The sequence below is a fragment of the Quercus robur genome, chromosome 3 (genome assembly GCF_932294415.1).
Source record: "Quercus robur chromosome 3, dhQueRobu3.1, whole genome shotgun sequence".
Classification (NCBI taxonomy): domain Eukaryota; kingdom Viridiplantae; phylum Streptophyta; class Magnoliopsida; order Fagales; family Fagaceae; genus Quercus; species Quercus robur.
The window spans coordinates 33,378,673-33,398,316 of record NC_065536.1 but is presented as its reverse complement, the minus strand read 5'-3'; the positions used below and the strand labels follow the sequence as shown (position 1 = coordinate 33,398,316).

Genomic DNA, 19,644 nt, shown 5'->3' with positions numbered 1-19,644 from the left:
CAATGCACAATCCACAGCCACTGTTAACCAAGAACAATCACCCACAAAAACCTTTTAACCAGTCACATCCACCTCCACCACGACTCCATCAGCAACAACCTTTATGTGACAACCACAACCCACGGCAAGAAAAAGGAAAAAAAAAAAAAAAAAAATCAAACCACCACCAAACCCAGAACAAATCGACGATGAAGATGAAGATGAAGATTTGTGTGAAGATGAAGATTGACGACAAACCACGACACCACCAACCTTGTCAGACTTGCTCCTCCTTACCAAATGGTCATGACCCGGATTCGAAATTTTGTCTTCCAATTCATCTGTGTCAATCTCGGGTTCTGGAATGGTCGAGTCGAACCGATATAGAACTGATAGTTTGAAAGTTCAAGAGAGTTTGATTATTTGAGGAGAAAGGGTGAGAATGAGAGCACAATAGGCAAAATGAGCAAAAAAGAAAAAGAATAAAAATATATATTATTTTAATAGAGGTAGGAATTAAAATAATATTTCTAACTTTTAGCTTCATTTTGGCTTCGTACAGAAGCTTGAAGCTAAAATTTTTTAGCTTTACATACACTGCTGTGGGAGCATTTTTTATGTTTTGGTAAAACTAAAATAACTATATAGCTATATAGCTTCATTGTTGCTAGTGCTCTAAACGCCCCCCAGGTGCTATTTTACAACCACAACCTCAAAAAGCATGCTCCATCTGGGTATGGGTTTCCATAATATTTTACAACTTGTGAATAGTTGGTTCTTATATATTGAACCAACAGTTCACTTGGATGTAAAACAAATAATATTTTTTAATTGAAAATATCTAATGTTCTCTCTCTTCATTCATGTATAGCACTCCTCATCTCATTCACTCACTCTTCTCCCCCTCTCTTCTAAGCCGATCAAACAGTCTCTGTCCCTCTACCTTTTTTTTCACTTCATTCTTCACCCAGTTACTCTTTCCCAAGACCAGGGTTGGCCCAGGCATTTTGGAGGCCTAAGGCGAAATTTTTGTGTGGGTGCCAGTTAATCAGGAGGCACTATTAAGGCTGTACTAACTGGGCCTATGGCCCAAGCCGAGGACATTAGCTAATCCAAGAATGTCCAGATAAGATTATAAGGGGAAGGAAATAAAGAGAAAAGTAGAGATAATATGAGATAAGTCCAACGAATGTTTGAGGAGAAAAGCCATCTCGGCAACAAAGGTCCGAGGTCAGTAAGAGTGCCATATCATCATGGACTTTCTTCGAAATTACATCACAACTAAGAGTTGGACGTTGGACAAAGGGTAAGAAAGGAGAAGAGCAACAAATATCTTTAAAAAGCTGCTACCTCTACATTAAATGCCTCCCAACTAATTCTCTGACCGCATTAATGTGGAGGTGATGCCTGAACAGTGGTCAGGCAACCTTATAGCTACTAGTTGATGGTTCTGGGAGGTTTTAGATGGTTCTGCTTAATTTAGATGTTGCTAGTGTTTTGTATAACTGGACTGTAAGCTTCAATGGGGCACTTTAGTTTTTGTTAATGAAAAGCCTCTTCTACCCAAAAATATAAAAGAAAAAAAGAAAATAGGTAAATTCCAAATAACTACTGGTTTGAGGTAATACTAAACGCATTCAAAACAATTAAAAAGCAACAATTTTGGGTTTGTTCACTCCACCTAAAACAAAAGCTGTACAGCTTTTTTTTCATTTCCAAGAATAAATGTTCAAAGAGGTACCCACACTCATTTTTTCCTGCCAGCCTAAATGCATTTTGCAAATTCTTTTTAGCGTTTATCCTTTCATTTCCATAAAGATCAAGTTCTTTACCTACCCAAAACTATAACTTAGATGATGATGAAAAAAAATAAAAACAAGATTACACGCTAGAAGAGTTGAAATTACCAAGCAAAAGAGCCAAGTTGCTAAAAGAAGAACTTACAAAAGAAACCAAAACAAAAACTAAATCAACTATTTTTCAAGTAATTTATACTTCTTCCATTACAAGAAGTTTAGCTATATTTTGATATCAAGAACTAATTTGTACCTTTCTTGAATAGAAACCCCCTTTCTCTCTGCTTAGTCCGAATTTTTATTTTTTATTTTTGAGTGAGTTGAAATTCTAACACTGATAAAGTCTAAAAAGAGCCATTGAACCAACGGACTGGGGTAATTTTCTTCTAGTTTATATTAAGAGCCCTTTGTTGCTCTTGGGAAGAGCAAAAATGACGAAAACGTGTTGGACTCAAATGTGAGGATTTTGGCCTGGCGGGAACAGATGGTGCGCTGTACATTTTCTGAACTTGTTGCCTTGGAAATGAAAAAAAAAAATGCTGTGCAAATTAAAATTTGTTTTGTGCAGTGAACAAACAGCTTGTATCAGCGTTTGTCTTTTAGGACTAAAATGGTTGCTTTTTAATTATTCTAAATGTGTTTGATATTACCCCCAAACTCCACGGTAATTATCTGAAATTTACCCAAAGAATAGAAATTATGGGACTAAAGCGGGCTTTTAAGGATTCGAAGCTGTTTCTCAAAAAAAAAAAAAAAAGGATTCGAAGCTCAACTGAGTCTAATACATACGCACACTCTGACTCAAAGAGACACAGAGACACGTATAATAATACATTAACATTATCCGAGAAAACGATAGATTACAAAACCTGATGAATCACACGATAGAAGAGTACGAATCCCCCCTATACAAAGTAGGGTCTTATTATTCTTGGGACACACTAGGTAAAAGAAAAAGAAAAGACAAACCATATGACATGTTATTCTTGGTTCACACTTCACACAAGCTAAAAGGAGATGATAACATAATCATCTTCTAGCTGATCCCAGACAAACACTAACAATGTTTAGTGCAGAAGCATCGGCGGCGGAAGCCCCGGCATTGGCCGCCATGAAAGCCCTCCGTTTGGCAGACAGAAGCACAGTTACTCTTCCTCACACATGGGCCTTTGAAGCGATGGCTCTGTGTCTCACATGTCCTAGCTTCGGCTACCATTGGCCCCATCTCTGCTCAAACACCAAAATAATTCCAAACATTTCTTTTTTAGTAGTGGTTAAGTTTGACAACTATGTATAACTTTCACTTGTACTAACAAATATTTGAAACGATTATAAGAATATAAGATCCACACTATCTTTTAGCATGATAGCGTGGAAACTACATATTAAAACCGGATTATGAGAATGTTTGCCCTTTTATCTTTAATAAGATTGTTAATGCTACATAAAAGCCCTTAATTTATTTATTTATTTTTTAAGTGATCAAATCCATATGTTGAACATCCAGATTTGGTAAAAAAGTTAAATCCAGAGGTTCAAATTTGAATTTATTTTGGTAGGGAAAAAATAGTGAGATCTGGATTAGGATCTCACTTGGTACTACTTTTACACTTGTACAGGATATAAGAGATGTTTTGTAATGTATTTTAAGCTTTAAATAATATTATATATTTTTAAATACTTTTTCACTTACACACGATATTACCAAAAAAATACAAACTAATATCATTAGCAAAAGAATAATATTTGTGCCAGATGCCACAATTCACCCGAAGTGAATTGTGAATAGTAAAGAAGTGAGGTAGATCCACTGACAAATTACGGCACAAATTGTACTTCTTTTCGTGACACTGATGACACTGACATAGCTCTTACTAAACGGGCCCAAATCTTGAAGACTTAGGATTTCGTGCAACTGACCTTCATCAATATCTAGATTTCTCACCTTTATAATTTGTCATCTTCAAACCCCAAAATCATAATTTATTTTACTATAAATAATTATTTGTCAATTGTCTTGACAAAAATATTCCTAACTGGATTTGAAGGAAATTTTAATTTTAACCATGAAAAAATTTATACCATTGTTTTTTAATGTGTGTATTTATATTGCTCAATTTTTAATGTATAACTATATATAACTATAGTCACTATATTCACTACAGTTTTTCAACCCAAAGTTATATATCTAATTTCTTTATAAAAAAAAGTTATATATCTAGATTTGAAATTGTCTAAAATTTAATAAAATTGTAAAAATATAGTAATCTTTTTAAAGCGTAATTTACTTTATTAGATGTGGCATAAATAATATATAATCATGTATGTTTCAAAAAATCAAAATTAAAATTTTGAATAAGTGAAATTTTTATTATTAAAATAAAAATTGAACATATATATTCTAGGAAGTCCCAAATTAAAAAAGAAAAATCATCACACTTACTCTGAGAAACAAGATTTCAAAAGTCTAGTCTTTTTTTTTAACAGCAGATTAAAAATGTTTTATAAAAGTACTATTTTTGTTTCCTCAAAAAAACAACTATTTTGAGTTGAAATAAACTTAAGATAAAAAATTTATCTAAACAGATAATTCATTTTCTTTATTAAAAAAAAAAAAAACGTTCTTATTTTCTTTAAATGATTTATCCTTTTCCATTTTATTTTCCCTCAAATCGAGTTTCATTCACATACTTTTTGAAGGAAATGGTCATATGCCATCAATGAATTTATGGACCATGTGAAGAAATGACTACGATCAAAATCTCTTTAATGAAGCTTGAGGAATTGGCTAGAAAAGCTTTTCCTCTCCTTTTGTGGGGATAAAGGAACACACGCAAAATACAAACACAGGTCAGAGTTACTTCACAAGTGCCTTGTCAACCATATATGTTTGCAGTTTGCACTATGCAATATGTTATATACTTAATTCTAAGACAGATTTAGAGCTATATATATATGTGTGTGTGTGTGTGTGTGTGTGTGTGTGTGTTATGTAGAAAGGAAATAAGTGTATGAGAAAGAACAACCTGTGGCCACAAGAAGCAGTAGCACGATGAAAACTGTGGAAAACACACGCGTGGATCGCTCCATCTCTTTTTCTTCTTCCTCTTCTTCGAAAGTGTGAGAGCTGCTGAGTGCTGTTGCAGGAAAGGCAGCTAAGCAAGGCCTTTAAATAGGCGTTTTCTGTTTCTCAAAAAACGATGAATATCCTTGGTATTTCACATTTTAATACTTTCATCGTTTCTTTTCTTTTCTTTTTAACTATTGTGATTGGAATATTAATTATAAAACAGTCCTAATAATTGTTTTTTACTGTTACAGTGTAAACAGAATTTAATAGTCTATTTTTTTATGATAAAATATTTTGCCAATTAATTTGATTGAAACACACTATTATAATAAATTACTAAATAATTATAATAATAAAAATTGACACATCTCTAACACTGCTTTTTTTTTTTTTTATGGGCTCTAACATTGCTTTTCATTGAACTCGGAACAACATATTAATTTTACTTGATAATTTTTATTTTAAAAATTGATTCAAAGTCAAACAAAATATTCCATATCTGTTAAAAATTTAGTTAACTTTGAATATTTAAATTTACATTCCCTTTAAATTTAAAGTTTTACATACATGTCAATTAAATTAATTTTTTTTTAAAAATAGAAATAAAATTATTCTAATACAAAACTAAACTGGTTTTTTCTTTAGTGTTAGGTTTTTTTTTTTCTTTTTTTTTACCGCTATAAATTATAAATGATGGATAAAAAATTTATCCTTTTTTTTTTGAGAAAAAAAAATTATCGTTTAAAGTAAAAAAAAAAAAATTAAAACAAAAGGTGACAATAAATACGCCTGAATTTGTCATTACCACTCTGTCTGTAGTACTACTTTTTGCTTTATTTTTGATCTGTCATCCACGGCTTTTTGTTCATGATGACACTGACACTTTTCTTTTATGTAGATCTAACGCGCCATCGCGGTGTGCTTGGCTGCTTGCTTAATTATGGTATTGGATGTGAAATCAATGTGCTGACCGGTTCTCTGTTTTACAAACTGGGATAGAAATCCTCAATAGTTGTCGGTATAGACTGCACTGTATCACCTAGTTACATCCGAGGTTGTACAAAAATTATTATTTTTTCATTTAAAAATATTACTTTATCTATTATATTATTTCAGTTTATAATACAATTAATATCTTAGTTTTTATTTTTTCATACAATACAATAAAATAATATAAACAATACAATAAAATAATATAACTACACCATAAAATGTTATAAAATAATGCCTTACATGCAACCGAAAAGAAGAGAGAGAGATGGGTGAATAAAATAATGTCTTTTAAGTTTACAATTGGGCTATATAAGAGCACTAGCATTGGGATGTAAGAACATTCATAGCAGCAGCGTTATTTTTTTAGTCATTTGGCACCATAAAATACTATTTTATCTATTTTACATACTTATTTTACCAAACATCCAGCAGTAGTTGATCTATTTAACTTTCAACACAATAAAATAACATATCTACTACAATAAAATAATACATCCCATTAAAAAAAACACCGCAAACCAATCAATGCACAATCCACAGCCACTGTTAACCAAGAACAATCACCCACAAAAACCTTTCAACCAACCACATCAACCTCCACCACGACTCCACCAGCAGCAACCTCTATGTGACAACCACAACCCACGGCAAAAAAAAAAAAAAAAAAAAAAAAAACAAACCACCACCAAACCCAGAACAGATCGGTGATGAAGATGAAGATTTGCGTGAAGATGAAGATCGACGACAAACCACGACACCACCAACCTTGTCAGATTTGCTCCTCCTTACCAAACGGTCATGACCCGAATTCGAAATTTTGTCTTCCGATTCATCTGTGTCAATCTCTGGTTCTGGAGTGGCCGAGTAGAACCGATATAGAACTGATAGTTTGAAAGTTTGAGAGAATTTGATGATTTGAGGAGAAAGGGTGAGAATGAGAGCACAATAGGCAAAATGAGCAAAAAAGAAAAAGAATAAAAAATATATATTATTTTAATAGAGGTAGGAATTAAAATAATATTTCTAACTTTTAGCTTCATTTTGGCTTCGTACGGAAGCCTGAAGCTAAAATCTTTTAGCTTTACATACACTGTTATGGGAGCATTTTTTATATTTTGGTGAACCTAAAATAACTATATAGCTATTTAGCTTCATTATTGCTAGTGCTCTAAACACCCTCTAGGTGCTATTTTACAACCACAACCTCAAAAAGCATGCTCCATCTAGGTATGGGTTTCCAAAATATTTTACAACCTGTGAATAGTTGGTTCTATATATAAGAACCAATTATTCACTTGGATGTAAAACAAATAATATTTTTTAATTGAAAATATCTGATGTTCTCTCTCTTCATTCATGTATAGCACTCCTCATCTCATTCATTCACTCACTCTTCTCCCCCTCTCTCCTAAGCCGCTCAAACAGTCTTTGTCCCTTTACCTTTTTTTTCACTTCATTCTTCACCCAGTTACTCTCTCCCAAGACCAGGGCTGGCCCAAGCATTTTGGAGGCCTAAGGCGAAATCTTTATGTGGGGGCCAGTTAATCAGGAGGAACTATTCCTCATCTCATTCATTCACCCACTCTTCTCCCCCTCTCTCTTAAGCCACTCAAACAGTCTCTGTCCCTCTACCTTTTTTTTTCACTTCATTCTTCACCCAGTTACTCTTTCCCAAGAACAGGGCTGGCCCAAGCATTTTGGAGGCCTAAGGCGAAATCTTTATGTGGGGGCCAGTTAATCAGGAGGTACTATTAAGGCTGTACTAACTGGGCCTATGGCCCAATCTGAGGGCATTAGCTAATCCGAGAATATCCAGATAAGATTATAAGGGGAACGAAATAAAGAGAAAAGTAAAGATAATATAAGATAAGTCCAACGAATGTCCAAGCAGAAAAGCCATTCTGGCAACAAGGGTCCGAGGTCAGTAAGAGTGTCATATCATCATGGACTTTCTTCGAAGTTACATTACAACTAAGAGTTGGATGTTGGACAAGGGGTAAGAAAGGAGAAGAGCAACAAATATCTTCAAAAAGATACTACCTCCGCATTAAATGCCTCCCAACTAACTCTCTGGCCGCATTAATGTAGAGGTGATGCCTGAACAGTGGTCAAGCAGCCTTACAACTACTAGTTGATGGTTCTGGGAGGTGTTAGATGGGACAGGAAGGAGTTCCCAGAATGTAACCTACACATGTATGGCAGGGATGATACCAAGAATGTAGTATATAGCATGAGAAGATGTACTAAAAAAGAGATCGGAGAAAAAATCAAGCAATTTTTACAATAAGACTGTGAACTCTTGTAATTTTATTTATCAACAAAACAATGTAATATAAGCTCCTTAGGCCACTCCGAGGGCAAACTTTCTTATCTTACTTGTGTTTAATAGCCTTAAATTAGCAAATTTTTTCGTTTTTCTTCTGGAGTAGATCTAGTTCTTTCATCCACGCTCTACAAATTTATTGTTTGGGCTTCTTGGGCTAAAACCCAATCCCATATTGGGTTCAATCCAATTACAGTCCTTACAATTGGTATCGTTTGTAGGAAGAGCTTGATCTATTCTAAAGGAGATTCGGCTACAACGTTCACGATGGAGGAGGCAAGTCCACTCCAGGCAGCAGCAGGACCACACCAGGTAGATGTTAATCTACATCAAGCAGAATCAAGAGGTTCTCAGCATAGCAATCCGCATAGAAGCCTTGAACAGAGAGGAGGCCGTGAGGGAAGTGTGCACACAACTCATACTAGTAAAAGTCAATCTCGAGGGAAGAGCCATGTTTCCCATGCAAAGAATGACAGAGACATGCAACTTGAAATCGACGAGTTGAAGAGGGAATTGCGTCATGCTCTACGAAGACGTTCATCGCCCAGCTCCGAACCGTCCTCGGAAGAGATAGATGGTGCTAGTTATCCTACGATGAAGAGCACCACCATAGACGTAGATACAAAAGCCCGCCTTGCAAAGGCTTGAGGAACGATGCCATGAACAAGGCACTGAGTCAAGTTTCTAAGTCACCCTTCACACGAAACATAGAAGATGCGAGTCTTCCTCGGCGATTTCATCAACCCTAGTTCACCATTTATAATGGTTGAACAGACCCGGTAGAACATGTCAGCCATTTCAGTCAAAGGATGGCCGTTCACTCCAAAGATGAGGCTTTGATGTGTAAGGTCTTCCCATCTAGCTTGGGCCCAGTAGCGATGAGATGGTTCAACTGTTTAAAGGCGAATTCTATTGACTCCTTTAAGAAACTCACCCGGGCTTTTGGTGCTCGCTTTATTACTTATAGCAAGGTTCCTCGGCCTTTGGGATCCTTATTATCCATGTCCATGCGGGAGGGTGAGACTCTTAAGGCTTATTCAGATAGATACTAGGAGATGTTTAACGAAATAGAAGGAGATTATGATGACGTGGCTATTAGCACTTTTAAGGCTGGTCTTCCAACCGAGCATGATTTGAGGAAATCTCTAACTGGTAAACCTGTTACCAGTGTACGCCAACTAATGGATCGGATTGACAAGTACAGAAGAGTAGAAGAAGACCAACTGCAGGGGAAAGGAAAGGCTAAGATGATCCCTCAAGAGAGGGGGGATTTCAGGTCGGACCAGTACAATAATAACCGACCTCGGAAGGACTTTGTTTGACAGTCAGGATCTGCCAACACTCAGGTGGTTTATGCTGTGTTTCGAGAGCCAGTGCAACAGGTACTGGAGAAGATTAAGAATGAGCCGTTTTTCAAATGGCCAAATAAGATGGCAAGAGATCCTATGAGACACAACCAGAACCTTTATTGCCACTATCATTAGGATCATGGACACAATTGAGGATTGCAGAAACTTATGGGACCATTTGGACCAGTTAGTCCGAGAAGGAAAGTTGAAGCAAGTCTTGCATCATTCCAGTGGTCAGGTAAGCCAAACGGGCTCGGATTTTCGGGGAGATGCTTCTTCAAGACTCCCCCTTGGCATAATAAACGTTATTTTTGCCGCCTCAGGGAGGACCGGATCTTGTCCTTCCAAGGTGAAGTCGGTATCCCTTTATTCGGCCGAGGAGTCTAGTTCAATGCCTAAGAGAGCCAAGATAGGCGTCCCGTTAGTGTTAGGTTTTTCAAATGAGGACAAAGTTGGAACCATACAGCCCAATAATGATGCTCTAGTGGTTACGCTGAGAATTGGTGGGTATGACGTGAAAAGGGTGATGATTGACCAAGGCAGCGCTGCTGACATAATGTACCCTGACTTGTATAGGGGGCTAAACTTGAAACCTGAAAACTTAACAACCTACAGTTCTCCTCTAGTGAGTTTTGAGGGCAAAATGGTCGTCCCAAAAGGTCAGATCAGATTACCTGTGCAGACCGGCACAGATATGGTGGAAGTGGACTTTATCGTCGTAGATGTTTTCTCTCCCTACACGGCCATTATGGGCAGACTCTGGCTTCATACCCTGGGGGCCGTCTCCTCTACTCTTCACCAGAAGATGAAGTAGCCATCCAGAGACCAGGTTTTGGAGATAGTAGGAAATCAGACTGTAGCCAGACAATGCCTGGTAGCGGCTATCCAACATCGGCTTGAGGCAGAGACCTTGGCCACCGCTGATAATGGTTTATAGCAATCAGAAACCCCAGCGTTGCCCTTCAATGGTCCAGCCGATGAGGCGAAATGTGAAGATCTAGAGAGGGTAATCATTGGCAATGATACGGAAAAGTTCTTTCAGGTTGGAGCTAAACTGCTTTTGCAGGAGAGGGAGCAACTGGTTGAATTCCTTAGAGAAAATGTTGATGTATTCGTGTGGAGCACGTATGAAGCCCTGGGTGTAGACCCGAGTTTTATCTGTCATCATCTAAATGTTAACTCTTCCATCACCCCAAAGAGACAGCCACCTCGGCGTCCATTAAAAGAGCACGCCGAGGCTATCAGAAATGAAGTAACCAAGCTCAAGCTGGGAGGGGCTATCAAGGAAGTTTTTTATCCTCAATGGTTAGCCAACACGGTGGTGGTGAAAAAGAAGACTGGGAAATGGCGTGTATGCATGGACTTCACAGACCTCAATAAGGCCTGTCCCAATGACCCTTTCCCTATGCCTCGGATAGACCAATTGGTGGATGCAACGGTCGGTCATCCTCGGATGAGTTTTTTGGATGCCTTCCAAGGATATCACCAAATACCGTTAGCATTGGACGATCAAGAAAAGATAGCTTTTGTCACTCCCATTGGAAACTATCACTACAAAATGATGCCCTTTGGTTTTAAAAATATCGGGTCTATTTATGAACGGATCTAAAATGTTCAAACCACAATTAGGTAGGAACATTGAAGTCTATATCAATGATATGGTTGTAAAGAGCAAAGTTGTGTTTGAGCATGTGGGAGATCTTACGAGCATTTTTGAAATTTTGAGAAAGCACAAGTTATGTCTGAATACTTCAAAGTGTTCATTTGGTGTAGGCTCCGGAAAGTTCTTGAGCTACATGGTGACTCACAGGGGAATTGAGGTGAACCCAGATCAGATTAAGGTCATTAACGACTTGCAAGCACCTCGGAACCCCAAGAAGGTCCAAAAACTGACAGGGATGACTGCTGCTTTGAATCGATTTATCTCCAGGTCAGCTGATAAGTGCAGACCCTTTTTCCTTTTACTACATAAATGGAAAGGATTTGAATGGACCGAGGAGTGTGCTGTAGCATTTCAGCAGCTGAAAGAGTACCTATCTCGGCCGCCCATCATGTCCAGTCCTGAGGTGGACGAATTTCTGTTTGCCTACTTGGCGGTAGCCTCTCATGCGGTAAGTTTTGTTTTGATACGAGTAGACAGTGGCATCCAAAGACCAGTCTATTATTTAAGTAAGTCACTTCACGAAGCTGAGGTGCGGTATTTATCCCTAGAAAATGCCATCTTGGCAGTAGTGCGTGCTATACGAAAACTCCCCCATTATTTCCAGGCGCACACCGTGGTTGTTCTAACTCAATTACCGCTCAAATCCATACTTCGAAGCGCGGATTATACCGGGAGAATTGCTAAATGGGGCACGATTCTAGGGGCTTTCGATATCAAATATATGCCTCATACCTCTGTGAAAGGCCAATTCCTCGCCGATCTAGTAGCCGAGTTTGCTAAACTTCCAGAAGAAGTAGAGGTGAAGCAACATGGCATGGATAAAAAATCGGTTGGCCTAATCTCCACACAAGACTCCTCATCCTAGAAAGTATATGTGGATGGAGCAGCAAACCAGTGGGGAGCAGGAGTGGGGCTAGTTCTGGTATCCCCTGAAAAGATCACCATTGAAAAGTCCTTGAGGTTGGGATTCTCAGCTACAAACAACGAAGCAGAATATGAAGCTTTGCTGATGGGAATGGCGATGGTCCAGAAAATGGGTGGAAGGGCAGTGGAAATGTTCTCAGATTCAAGACTGGTCGTAGGCCAAGTAAAAGGGGAACTGGAAGCCCAAGATACAAAAATGCCAGAATATTTGGGTCAAGTTAGGTGTATACAGACAAAATTTGAATCCTTTGACTTATCACATATCCCTAGAAGTGGAAATACCCATGCGGATTCCTTAGCTACCCTTGCCACTTCCTCAGTACAGAATTTGCCCCGAGTGATAATTGTTGAGGATTTATGCATCCCCACCCTAACGAAGAAAGATTTGCTCCAAATTCATCAAATCAATTTAGGGTCGAGCTGGATGGACCCTATACTGCTATTCCTCGAAAGGGATATATTGCCTGAGGAGAAAGCAGAAGCTGAGAAAATATGAAGGAAAGCTCCTCAGTTTTGGTTGTCCAAGGACCAAAAGTTGTATAAACGTTCTTTTTTTGGGCCATATCTGCTTTGCGTACATCCCGAGACATCATAATCACTCCTAGAGGAACTACATGAAGGAATCTGCGAAAGCCACACGGGAGGAAGATCCCTATCTCACCGGGCCATTACTCAAGGATACTGGTGGCCAGGCATGCAGAAAGAAGCGCAAGAATATGTTAGAAAATGTTACTAATGTCAGAGATTCGCTCCAAACATTCACCATCCTGGAGGAGTTCTTAATCCTCTTTCCAGCCCTTGGCCTTTTGCTTAATGGGTTTTGGATATTGTAGGTCATTTCCCTAAAGCACTAGGAAACAAAAAGTATTTGCTAGTCGGCACAGTTTATTTTACCAAGTGGGTCGAAGTTGAACCTTTAGCTAATATCAGAGATGTAGATGTCAAAAGATTTATCTGGAAGAATATCGTTACTCAATTCGGGGTTCCTCATACTCTCATCTCGGATAATGGCCTTCAGTTTGATAGCAAAGCCTTCAAGCAATACTATTCTGATCTGGGGATAAAGAATAGATATTCCACTCCGGCCTATCCTCAAGGAAATGGGCAAGCTGAAGCTGTCAACAAGGTTATAGTGAATGGACTTAAAAAGAGGTTGGACGAGGCAAAGGGAAAGTGGGTAGAGGAATTACCACATGTCCTTTGGACGTATCGAACAACGCCTCGATGGTCAACAGGAGAGACCCCTTTCTCAATGACATATGGAGCCGAGGCCGTAATCCCTCTGGAAACAGGTTTCTCGATGTTGAGAACTAATGCATTTACCCTGGACGGTAATGATGGGTTATTGGAAAAAAGTATGGACTTGATTGAAGAGCGAAGGGAGAGTGCAATGGTCCAACTGGCTTATTACCAGCATAAGCTTAAGCAAGGTTACGATACCAATGTAAAGCTGAGGTCGTTGGCCGTAAGAGATCTGGTACTGAGGAAAGTTTTGGGAGCCACCAAGAATCTAGCCTGGGGAAAATTGGGGCCTAATTGGGAAGGACCGTATCGGATAACTTCGGTGGCAGGAATAGGTGCATACTATTTGGAGGATCTAGATGAAAAAACTGTACTCCACCCTTAGAATGTAAACAATCTAAAGAGGTATTATTATTAATAAAATAATCATATTTAGTTTCTCTTCAATTTATTTTGATCATATATCATGTGTTTCCACATATATTGAAGTATTAAACAGAAACTAAGTTATGTCAGGTTCCTCGGACCACAAACTTAGTGGAAATTAATACCCTATGACATCTATTGAAGTATTAAACAGAAACTAAGTTATGTCAGGTTCCTCAGACCACAAACTTATTGGAAATTAATACCCTATGACATCTATTGAAGTATTAAACAGAAACTAAGTTATGTCAGGTTCCTCGGACCACAAACTTAGTGGAAATTAATACCCTATGACATCTATTGAAGTATTAAACAGAAACTAAGTTATGTTAGGTTCCTCGGACCATAAACTTAGTAGAAATTAATACCCTATGACATCTATTGAAGTATTAAACAGAAACTAAGTTATGTCAGGTCCCTTGGATCACAAACTTAGTGGAAATTAATACCCTATGACATCTATAGAAGTATTAAACAGAAATTAAGTTATGTCAGGTTCCTCGGACCACAAACTTAATGGAAATTAATAACCCTCGCACTGAATTATGATCAAATTTGTAAGCCAAAGTAAAATCCATAAGCATCACTTGAAGCATTTTGAGGTATCATGGACTTGCCTGTTATTTAAACGTTTTGATATTTTCTCAGAGTTGGAAACTTATTAGAATTGATAAATTAAGAGCATGTCTTGATAGTGCTGTGGATTCAACAGTCATGATTTACTCGGATTCTCAGTTAAAATATATAAAACTATTTTTTCCCTCATATCAGTAAACTTCATTCTTCTATGGCATATGGTTATGTATGAACAAAGAACAAACAAAGTGAAAATTACATAAATAAAAGATAAAATAATAATAACACATGTAAATTTGGAAAGATGAAATCTACATCTCATTAAAACTTGTCTTAAAAAGGAAAAATAGAATTTCATTACATTGACAGCAACTACCCTATGTAAAAATAAAGAGTTATGGTTTTAACTTTATTTGGAGCTTGCCCTTGGAGGCTTTATTAGCTGCCTCAGGAGGAACAACTTTCTCTTTCTCCTTAGGGACTTCTCCAGTAAGTATGGTGGTTGAAGCTAGAGCCTGCTTGAAACTTTGAGAAGCTACCCCATCCTGAGGAACCTCTGCAGCCTTGTCCAAAGAGGTATCTTTAGGAACTTCAGGCTCTTTGGATTGCTCCGGCTGATTGGAGGGAAGAAGATCCTGAGTCTGGGCTTCCTCAGCGGTAGCAGCAACTATAGAGACCGCCTCCCCTTGGTTGGGAGGAAGGTTCGAAGCTCGTATGGCTTGGGGGAAACAAATGTTTTTTGGCCTTCTCAACTCAGAAGAAGCCTCAACCCCAGCTCGGTTGAGAGCTTCCTCCCAAGTCTGAGCATAGTAGGCACGACATACGGCACGGACCTCTACCCGAAGGGTATCTTCGGTCTCAGCTACGCCGATGTCATAGCCATGCTGTTCAGCCTCTTCCCTCGCCTTCTCGGCCTCTATTCTTGCTTTCTCCGCCTTGGCCTTTGCTTTTTCGGCTTGATCCTTGAGCCTTTGGGCTTCTTCCAGTTGTTTCTTGAGAGCTGCCATCTATTCCCTAGAAGCAATTAGTTGATCAGTGGCCTCGCGCAAGCGCTTCCTCTGGTCCTCGGCTTGCCTTTGCGCGCCCTCCAGGGCCGAGTCAGCACTCCTGCGGGCATGCTTCTCATCGGCCAGCTTTTTCTTCAATTCAGCATTGCTTTGATCAACAATGGTGAGTGTTTGCACAGTTGCTACCCACCTTTTTCTTTCGTCTTCCAGTTGCTAGTAGCATGAATTGTTTATCTCCTCAAGCCTGAAAGTGGCTTGGACAGCCTAAAAGAAAAGAGTTAATACCATAACAAATAAAAAGCATATATCTATATATAATAATTATAAGTAAAAAAAAAAAAAAAAAGGATAAACATTATACCATACCCAAATATCTTTTACAATTGAGGAAGACCTCGTTCTTCCTGATATTCCGCAGCTTGGACATATCTTTTAGAAGTAACAAGGCCTCCTCCACGGTCGAAGCAACGTGGCACCCAATGCCCTCGTTGAAGTCCCTAAGTGATGCATCATCTCTCAAGGGCTCACCGCCGAGCATGGGTGCTAGGAGCTAGGCCTTTGACTCTAGAGGCTGAGTGTCCGCTCTCTCCATGCCTCGTTGTGACGCGTGGCTAACTTTTTGTTGCTTCGCAGCTCGTTGAGCCTCGTCTTCACGAGTTGGATGAGATCTCCCAGTCTCCACCACGTCTTTACCTTTCTGCTCTCTCTTCCTCTTTGGATCAGCAAGTTTGAGCCTAGAGGGCAGAGATGGCTGAGGAGGAGAGAGAGGAGATTTGGGAGGAGGAGGAGGAAGTTTAGGTTGAGTAGACTTCCCCGGTGCACCTCTTCCAGGTTGATCTTCTATCAGTTCCATCAAACTCTTCTAAGGCTTCCTCTGGATGCCCATTTCGTCTGATATACTCTCGGGAGATGGTGGTTGGTTAAATACTTCAAATTCGTCCGAGGAGTCTGTTAGGTCCACAATACCCTCCGAACCTTTTTCTTCTTCTTCTTCTTCTTCTTTTCTTTCTTCCCCTTCCTCAAGAATGAGCTGGGATGAGGATGCTCCTATTGAAGGAGTGGCCACAAAGAGTGGTTGAGTACGGGGAGTACCTTCAGGAATTGGGACACCCTCTGGAACAACGAACCCTTGGTAGGCAACACTGATACGGTGGAGCCGAGGGTCGCGGGCTTTGATTACGTACTTAGGGGCTTGGAATACGAGTGAGAGGGGTGTGTACCCAAGAATTAGGTGGGCTACTCGGAGTTGACCGTTAGCTTCGTTCACGTACACCTCGGCTTGTAAGATCCTATCTAAGCTCTCTTTGTTGACTAAGCTGAGCTTGGGTTTAGTAGAATTTCTATCTGCAAAATCATTGAATTAGAATAAAATTTTCGTCAAAAACAGGAGTGTTGGAAAAAAAAAAATATATATATATATATTTATATATATGCAAACCAAGACACACAAATCTACGGCTGTACCCCCACCTGGTTCTCCCTCCTTAGTCGGACAGGGTAAGCCATCATGCCATTCCCCAGAAAAGATTAAGAAATTCTCCTTTAAGTTTTTGTTTGAAGTGGGAAGAAACTAGATTAACCTTACTTCAGGATGCCTCGACTTAAGGTAATACCCCTGTCCCTTCAGGTGGTGCAAGCTGTATACCCAATTCACATCGTGGTGGGTTAAATTTAAGTTCATTCTCTCGTTTAAAACTTCTATACTCCCCAGGACCCTAAACATATTTGGAGCACACTAAGTGGGAGATAGCTTAAAGAACCTAAGGTAATTCCTAGTAATGGTACCCATAGGAATGGTCATCCCTCCCTCTATAAAAGCGATCATGGGAATGACCACTTCTCCGATTTTTCTAGCACCTACCCACTCCCCCTGAGCACCGTACATCATGCCTACTGTTGGTGAGATCCTATACTTAGCCCTAAAACTCTCCATACCCTCCTCGGACTCGACTAAACGTTTGAACTTACCCATTTTTTCTAAAAGGCTTTGAAGAAAAATTAACAAGTTTAAAACGAAAACTAAGAGGGTTTAAGAAAACTTACAGGTTTAAAAAAGGGGGTCCTTGGACAAATTTCTAGTATTTGTAGACGCACAAGGAGATGAAAGAAGGAGACAAGTTCAATGTATGAGCTATAGGATTGTCTGATTGTTGAAAGTAGGAAAATGAATTGATTTGAAAAGCTACTTATAGCAGTGTAGAAATTACAAGCAGGAAAGTTCCCGCTCGTAAAACGAGAAAAATCTTCCACCGTATGATTTACATCCTACCGTTGAACGTGGGGGACAAGGGCGCTACCAAAATTTAATGATGGCACGCTTTGGACGCCAAAGCATCAGGAGCGTGCTTTGAGCAGGTAAAATGACATATAGGAGGTCAGGAATACAGAATAGGACCATACACAAGATGGGCTGAGGACGTCAAAATCATCATTTCTTCCCGAGAAGTCGAAAAGCAAGATTTTGAGGGGCTATTATGGGGGCCAGTTAATCAAGAGGTACTATTAAGGCTGTACTAACTGGACCTATGGCCCAAACCGAGAATATTAACTAATCCGAGGATGTCCAAATAAGATTATAAGGGGAACGGAATAAAGAGAAAAGTAGAGATAAGTCCAACGAATGTCCGAGGAGAAAAGCCATCTCGGCAACAAGGGTCCAAGGTCAGTAAGAGTGCCATATCATCATGGACTTTCTTTGAAGTTACATCACAACTAAGAGTTGGACGTTGGACAAGTGGTAAGAAAGGAAAAGTGCAATAAATATCTTCAAAAAGTTGCTACCTCCGCATTAAATGCCTCCCAACTAACTCTCTGGCCGCATTAATGTGGAGGTGATGCCTGAACAGTGGTCAAGCAGCCTTACAGCTACTAGTTGATGGTTCTGGGAAGTGTTGGATGGGACAGGAAGGAGTTCCTAAAATCTAACCTACACGTGTATGGTAGGGATGATATCAAGATTGTAGTATATAGCATGGAAAGATGTACTAAAAAAGGGATCGGAGAAAAAATCAAGAAATTTTTACAATAAGACTGTGAACTCTTGTAACTTTGTTTATCAACAAGATAATATAATATAAGCTCTTTAGGTCACTCCGAGGACAAACTTTCTTATCTTACTTGTGTTTAATAGCCTTAAATTAGCAAATTTTATCGTTTTTCTTCTGGAATAGATCTAGTTCTTTCATCCACACTTTACAAATTTATTGTTTGGGCTTCTTGGGCTAAAACCCAATCCCATATTGGGTCCAATCCAATTTCAATCCTTACACTTTGAATGGGGTCTTTATGTTATCACTTAAATAATATTTAACTAGCATTTTATATAATAATTTTTTTTAAATCCATTCTTTTTACTTTTTAATATGATTTTTTTTTTTTTGAGAAAATGCTAAAATTATAACAAATTTTACTACAAACTGGTGTTGTAATGAATGCGATCAATGACATAAGGCTTACAAAAATACAATAAATATTATAAAATTTACAACATAAGAATTACAAAGATATATCACCAATCACAAATATTCATTCAATAGTTTGTTGAAATTCGCCTATCATATTCATTGTCACATTAAATTATAAAAGTTATGAAGAACACCACACACCCTTGGTGCAATGATCACTCCACAAGTATAAGTTCTTGTGGGGTGTGGGGGGCCAATGGCTAAGTTTTAAGTCTCTAGAAGAGAGTTTCACATACATATATAATTAGATTAGGCTTGAGTAGAATTTTTATCCTGTATAAAATAATTAAATAAATAAAAGTTATGTAATAAAATTTATAGTATATTTAACATTTTCCTATTTGAATTACTTGTGATTAATAATGTGTCTATTTGTAAGACCTATTTATTTACATTTGTCTTATCTCTATCTCTAGCATTACTTAATTCTTTGAGCCTTCTTAATAGTCAAAAAAAAAAATGTAAACTAAAATGTTTTAATATCTCCCAAAAATATTTATATATATAAAAAAATAAAAAAATTTGCCCCCAAATTTGGGGCCTTCTCTAGTAAGGGGCCCTAGGCAATGGCCTAATTGGCCTAAGCCTAGGGCGGCCCTACCCAAGACCAAAGATGGTCATCTCACCTCTCTCTCCCATCTCAACTATCTCACTCGGTGGCGAAGCTTGAAGGCAATGGTAGAGCTTGAAGATGACAGCGACAGTGGCAAAGCTTGAAGGCGATGGCGGCGATGGCAGTAGATCATGAGGGCAATGACGGTGATGGCAAAGTTTGAAGGCGACCTTTTGCTTGCCTGGGTTTATTGTTGTCAACTGTGGCTTTTGCTCGCTG

At 38.6% G+C, this 19,644-nt stretch overlaps 2 protein-coding genes across 2 annotated transcripts; one reads left to right on the top strand and one right to left on the bottom strand.

The window, feature by feature from the left end:
* Positions 1-2,548: 2,548 nt before the first annotated feature.
* LOC126717846 (defensin Ec-AMP-D2-like) lies at positions 2,549-4,960 on the bottom strand. The gene is made up of 2 exons (XM_050419774.1): positions 4,802-4,960; positions 2,549-3,002 (listed from the first exon to the last, which is right to left on the bottom strand). Exons 1-2 carry the CDS (start codon positions 4,863-4,865, stop codon positions 2,833-2,835), a joined length of 234 nt encoding a protein of 77 aa, XP_050275731.1. The 5' UTR covers positions 4,866-4,960; the 3' UTR covers positions 2,549-2,832.
* Positions 4,961-9,649: 4,689 nt separating this feature from the next.
* LOC126719546 (uncharacterized) lies at positions 9,650-10,324 on the top strand. Its single transcript, XM_050422083.1, has one exon. It carries the CDS (start codon positions 9,650-9,652, stop codon positions 10,322-10,324), a length of 675 nt encoding a protein of 224 aa, XP_050278040.1.
* Positions 10,325-19,644: the final 9,320 nt, after the last annotated feature.

Coding starts and splice junctions, on each gene's coding strand:
- LOC126717846 (XM_050419774.1), bottom strand. CDS start 4,865: ATGGAGCGATCCACGCGTGTGTTTTCCACAGTTTTCATCGTGCTACTG. Junction 3,003..4,801: donor ACTGCTTCTTGTGGCCACAG/GTTGTTCTTTCT, acceptor GTGTTTGAGCAG/AGATGGGGCCAATGGTAGCC.
- LOC126719546 (XM_050422083.1), top strand. CDS start 9,650: ATGGACACAATTGAGGATTGCAGAAACTTATGGGACCATTTGGACCAG.